Source organism: Mus pahari, chromosome 23 (assembly GCF_900095145.1).
Source record: "Mus pahari chromosome 23, PAHARI_EIJ_v1.1, whole genome shotgun sequence".
Lineage (NCBI taxonomy): Eukaryota > Metazoa > Chordata > Mammalia > Rodentia > Muridae > Mus > Mus pahari.
This window is the reverse complement of record NC_034612.1, coordinates 40,227,204-40,233,203: the sequence shown is the minus strand read 5'-3', so window position 1 is coordinate 40,233,203 and position 6,000 is coordinate 40,227,204. Positions and strand designations below refer to the sequence as shown.

General features: G+C 41.3%; 1 protein-coding gene across 3 annotated transcripts in view; it reads right to left on the bottom strand.

The window, feature by feature from the left end:
- Positions 1 to 1,309: 1,309 nt before the first annotated feature.
- Positions 1,310 to 6,000, bottom strand: part of Rxfp2 (relaxin family peptide receptor 2) — a 61,104-nt gene continuing 56,413 nt past the window's right edge. For 2 of the 3 annotated variants that reach the window (XM_021186883.1, XM_021186884.1), the window contains exon 17: positions 1,318 to 1,701. In XM_021186883.1, coding sequence (XP_021042542.1) covers positions 1,442 to 1,701 — 260 coding nt within the window. In that variant the 3' untranslated portion in view covers positions 1,318 to 1,441. Of the gene's footprint in view, positions 1,702 to 6,000 lie in introns of all 3 variants that reach the window. The other variant, XM_021186882.1, reaches the window with a different exon arrangement.

Sequence of the window (6,000 nt, the reverse complement as noted above, 5' to 3'; positions counted from 1 at the left end):
CCCTGAGAGAAGAATAGCATTCTTGGTTAAATGGAGGGACTTGTTTTATGACTTTATTCAGTGTTAGGATAACTGATAACGTCAAGGTTTTTGTTCGTTTGTTTTGTTTTCCGGATGCTACCGGATAGAAGGGTCCATTCAACTCTGTAGAAAAAGGTGACATAGTGTGTTTAGATAGATGCTTGCATTTGTCTCTTCCAAGGAACCAGAAAGAAGCGAAAGGAAGTGACATTCACTTACTGTTTCACGCTTTGGCAACAGAACAGACGTGTCAGCCATGTCTGCTGAGACACAGTGTGCACCCTAGCAATGCCGCGAGACAGCGCTCAGCCGTCAGCAAACCCACCCACATTGTTTGTCAAGCTTAAAGTAACACAGAAAGATGCAAAATATAAATTTATTCATAGTATTTCCCCCCCACAATTATAAACTTTCAGTATAAAAGTGTCCAAGTCTTCATAAACATTTTTCACTTTTAAAAATCGAAGCCAAAGTTTCTGGCATTTTTTTGTGTGGGGATGCGGGGATTTGTGCAACTAAACAAATGGCCCCAGATCAGACCCGCCGTCCTGAGTCACATTTTAACTCTCCTTTTAACTCTTTGGGCTAAATGAGAAAAAAAACCAAAAAAAAAAAAAAAAAAAAAAAAAAAAAAAAACCAAAAAAAAACCCAAAAAAACCCAAACCAAAACAACAACAACGAAAAACCTGACCTGACCAGCAATAGAAATATTGTTCTAAAGCATTTGAGAATTAAAACTCTTTGGGGAAGTTTGGGTTTCCAATTTCTTTTGCTTTGTGGGTGACTTTAGGAAAAAAAATCTTCTAAGATCTCAGCTTTTCTGAGCTTAAATAGAGGTCAAGAGGCGACTGGCCTCTAGTCTCCTACAGCGTGCCTCCTGCTTGTCTGGTCATGCTAGTCACGATAAACTGGTGCGAAGAACTGCGGTCAAAGTTGCTATTCCAGCGGCCTGCAGAAGCCCTCAAAGATATCGATAAGATGTTGATGGTTTCATTCGCTACTGAAAGATGTTCATTTTGTGCCTTGGCGGTCACACTGGAGTAAGATGTCATAGATGCCCATACTTAACAGACAGTGCAGCTCGGTGTAGGAGAGACCATGGCAGTGTCTACATGTGGGCACCCAGGGGTAGGCAGGCAGCGCTAACTGCCTGGAGAGCCACCCTGTATCAGTCTACATGGATTCACTTGTGCATGCCAGGTCTGAGCTGGCAAGGAGGAGAGGCTTGCGATGCTATTCTCAGCTTGGTCCACAGGCCCTAGAGCTGCCACCGGAATGCAGGGGCCAACAGCCATTCCACTGTGTCCCTGGTGCTGAGCGAGTGGCTGCTGGCCAAGATGGAAACCTTCTCAGATACCATCTTCCCCAGATTGTACCCTGTTTTAGGTAGTACCCTCAAAGTCCAGCAATCCAAAACCTCTACGGGGAGACCGGCTTCATTATACTGTCCCCAAGGGCTATTTTGTTCAACACTCCAAGTTTAAGTGAAGACTCGTCTGTCCACACAATGGAAGCGGATAAACTTTTCTTCTTAACTTTGAAGATGGATTTCCTCCGGTGTTTGTGCAGCAACTGTTTCAACTTGTCCTTAAAAAAGGAGGTGGTCAGAGTGTAGAGGATGGGGTTTAAGGCGCTGTTCACCGGAAGGAAAAAAACCACGATCCAGGAAGTGATTGTGCCTGGAGAAATAAGTTTGAAAGGAAATAGAAAGTGGATCCTCTCTCTCTCTGCTCCCTCAGGTCCAGTCCTCCCCCACCTCCACCCTGTCCCCATCCCGTCCCTACTGCTGTAGCAGAACACCCACTGCAACCTCCCCCACAACATCTCCTGTGGATCCCACACACTGTTCCCACCTAACTTCTCTGTCCCCACTCGCGCAATTGCAGCAGGCACCAACTGCTAAACCACAAGTCAGGCTTGTTGACATTCCTTCTACGCTCCGCCCAACAGTTACCTAGCAACAGCCTAGTAGGCCAGGCTTGCTATAAAAGGGACTGTTTGGCCCCTCCCTCTCCCTCTGAATCTCTGACTCCCTTTTCTCTCTGACCCCTTTCTCCCCCCAGCCCAAATCTCTACGTATTCCCGAGTTTCTCCCTCTCCCTCTCTCTTCCTAACCTCCATGAAGAGGTGCCTCAGCACGGGCTCCCCGAGGTACCCCTTCCCACGGCACCATACCGTGCTCTATAAAACATATCCTTGGCTTTATAACACACATCAATGCCTACCAGAATTTTCAGTTCTGGAACTGAAAAAATTTAAGGAAGTCTAAGGGGAAGTACAAATATAAGCATCACCAACGAAATACAAGAGATGGAAGAGAGAATCTCAGGTATAGAGGATAGGATAGAGGAAATTGATACACTGGCCAAAGAAATCTAAAAAAACCTCCTGACTCAAAATATCCAGGAAACCTGGGATACCATGAAAGACTGAGCCTAAGAATAATTGGAATGCAGGAAGGAAAGGAAACCAAGCTCAGAGGCCCAGAAAATGCTTTTAATAAAATCAGAGAAGAAACTTTTCCTAACCTAAAGAAGGAGATGCCAATAAAGGTACAAGAAGCATACAGAACACCAAATAGATTGGACCGTGAAAAAGAGTCCCCTTGGCACATCATAGTCAAAATACTAAACCTACAGAACAAAGAAAGAGTATTAAAAGCTGCAAGGGAGATATACCAAGTAATATATGAAGGCAGAGCTGTTAGAAGTATATCCACCTTCTCAACGGACAGAGCAAGGCCTGAGCAGAAGTCCTACAGACCCTTAAGAGATCATAGACACCAGCCCAAATGACTACAGCCAGCAAAACTTTCAATCACTATAGACGAAGAAAGAAAGATGCTTCACAATAAAGTCCAATGTAAACAATATCTCTCTACAGATCTAGTCCCACAAAAGGTGCTAGAAGGAAAACTTCAACCTACAGAGGTTAACTACACCTACACAGGAAATAATCTCACACCAGCAAAATCAAAAGAAGGGAAACACACACACACACACACACACACACACACACATACACACAGGCGCACGCACACACACAGACACACACAGACACACCACCACCACCACCACCAGGAGGAGCACCAGCACCAATGACAATATCAAAGTAAACAGTAATCAACAATCATTGGCCATTGCTATCTCTTCATCGCCTCAATTCCTCCATAAAAAGACACAGTCTAACAGATAGACAACACCTCAGGGTAACAGGTTAAGGAAAAGATATTCCGAGCAAGCGGACCTAAGAAGCAAGCTGGGTAGTCATTTTAATATCTAACAAAATAGACTTCAAAGATAGAAAAGGACACTTCATACTCATCAAAGGAAAACCCACTAAGATGATGTTATTCAAGTTTGTACAAGAAACACTACTACAGATTAAATCATATACTAACCCTCACACATTGATAGTGGGAGACTTCAGTACCCCACGCTCACCAATGGACAGGTGATCCAGACGGAGAAATTTCTAAACAGAGAAATGCTGGAGCTGACAAGCCCTATAAACCAAATGGACCTCAGGTGTTTACAAAACTTTTCACTCAAACTCCTTCTTCTCAGCACTTCGTGAAACTTTCTCCAAAACTGACCACAGACTTGGACATAAAGCAAGTCTCAACAGGTATAAGAAAATTGAAATAACCCCCTGCATCCTGTCAGACCACTACAGACTAAAGCTGAACAACAGAAACAAACAAACAAACGAACAAACAAAAACAGCTTACAAGCTCATGGAACTGAACAACTCTCGACTGAATGAAAAACGGGTTAATCCAGAAATAAAGAAATTAAAGACTTTTTCGGTGGAGAGAGAATATCCAACTTAACAAAGTCAGAACTAAAAAGCGGGGTGGGGTGGGGGTAAAGGAAGCAAGGAATTCCAGAGGATCATAAGGACATACCTTAAAAACATGTACTCCATCAACTAGCAAAATCTAAAAGAAACGGATATGTCTTTTTGATAGGACCCACTTACCAAAGTTAAATCAAGATGAGATAAATGACTTAAATAGACCTTTAACCCCCCAGTGAAATAGAAGCAACCATTAAAAGTCTTCCCTAAAAATCAAACAAACAAACAAACCACCCAACCAAAAAACCGAAACCAAACCAAACCAACCAAACAAAAACCAGGTCCAGATGGGTTTGGCACAGAATTCTACCTGACTTTCAAAGAAGAGTTAATACCAATACTTCTTAAATTATTCCACAAAATTGAAACAGAAGAAACATTGCTTGATTCATTTTGGGAGGACATGCTCATCCTGACACTGAAACTACACAGACACAACAGGCGAGGAGTATTACAAACCAACTTCTCTTATGAACATAGATGCAAAAATACTCAATAAAATACCTGCAAACAGAATACAAGAACACATCAAAAAGATCATCCACCATAATCAAGTAAGCTTCATCCCAGAGAAGCGACATATAATAATCAGTAAATGTAACCCATCATTTAAACAGGCTGAACGACAAAAACCACACGGCCATCTCATTATATGCAGAAAAGGCCACGAAAATTCCAACAGAATTCTCTATAGATCTTGAAAGCACAATTCTCAATTTCATGTGGGAAAGCATGCCCCATCATGATAGAAGTTCTGGAGAGATTAGGGATCCAAGGGACATACCTAAACGTAACAAAGGCAATTTATAGCAAGCTTAAAGCCGATATCAAATTAAATCATGAGAAACTCAAAGCAATTCTACTAAAATCAGGAACAAGAGTAGTCCATTCTCTCCATATTTATTCAATTATTACCTGAAGTTCTAGCTATAGCTATAAAATAACTGGAGGAGAACAAGGGGATACCAATTGGAAAGGAAGAAGTTAAAGTTTTTATTTTCAGATGATACAACTGTACACAAAAGTGACCTAAAAATTCCACCAGGGAACTCCTACAGCTGATAAATACTTTTGGCAAAGTGGCCTGTTACAAGATTAACTTTAAAAATAATAATAAAAGTTAAAAAAAAATCAGCCGTTTTCCTATATATGAATGACAAATGGACTGAGAAAGAAATGAGGGGAAAACACCTTTCACAATAGCCTCAAATAATATGAACCATCTTGGGCTAATTCTAACTAAGCAAGTTGAGGACTTCTATAATAAAAAATTCAAGCCCTTAAAGAAGATATTAGAAGAGGGAAGATCTCTCATGCTCCTTGATCTGCAGGGTTAAAATAGTAAAAACGACCATCCTACTGAATAAAATCTACAGATTCAGTGTGATCTCCACCAAAATTCCAACACAATTCTTTTTTTTTTTTTTTTTTTTGAGACAGGGTTTTTCTGTATAGCCCTGGCTGTACTGGAACTCACTTTGTAGACCAGGCTGGCCTCGAACACAATTCTTTATAGATCTTGAAAGCACAATTCTTAACTCCATATGGGAAAGCAAAAAACCCGAGATAGCTGAAACAATCCCGAACAGTATAAAGAACCGCTGGAGGTCCCACCATTTCCAATTTCAAGTTGTACATCAGAGCTATAATAATAAACCACATGGTATTGGCACAAAATTAGATACATTGATCAATGGAATTAAAGTCCAGACTTAAATCCACACACCTATGGACATCTGATTTTTTTAAAAAATATTTATTTATTTAATGTAAGTGCACTGCAGCTATCTTCAGACACTCTAGAAGAGGGCATCAGATCTCCTTATGGATGGTTGTGAGCCACCATGTGGTTGCTGGGATTTGAACTCAGGACCTTTGGAAGAGCAGTCGGGTTCTCTTACCCACTGAGCCATCTCACCAGCCCCCAGACATCTGATTTTTGATAAAGCCAGAAACACACAGTACAGGGTGAGGGTGTGGGAAAACCCAGCATCTTCAACAAATGATACTGGTCAAACTGGATGTCTGCGTGTAGAAGAATGCAAATAGATCTGTTTTAATCACCTTGTACAAAACTCAAGTCCAAGTGGATCAAAGATTGCAACATAAAACCAGATCCA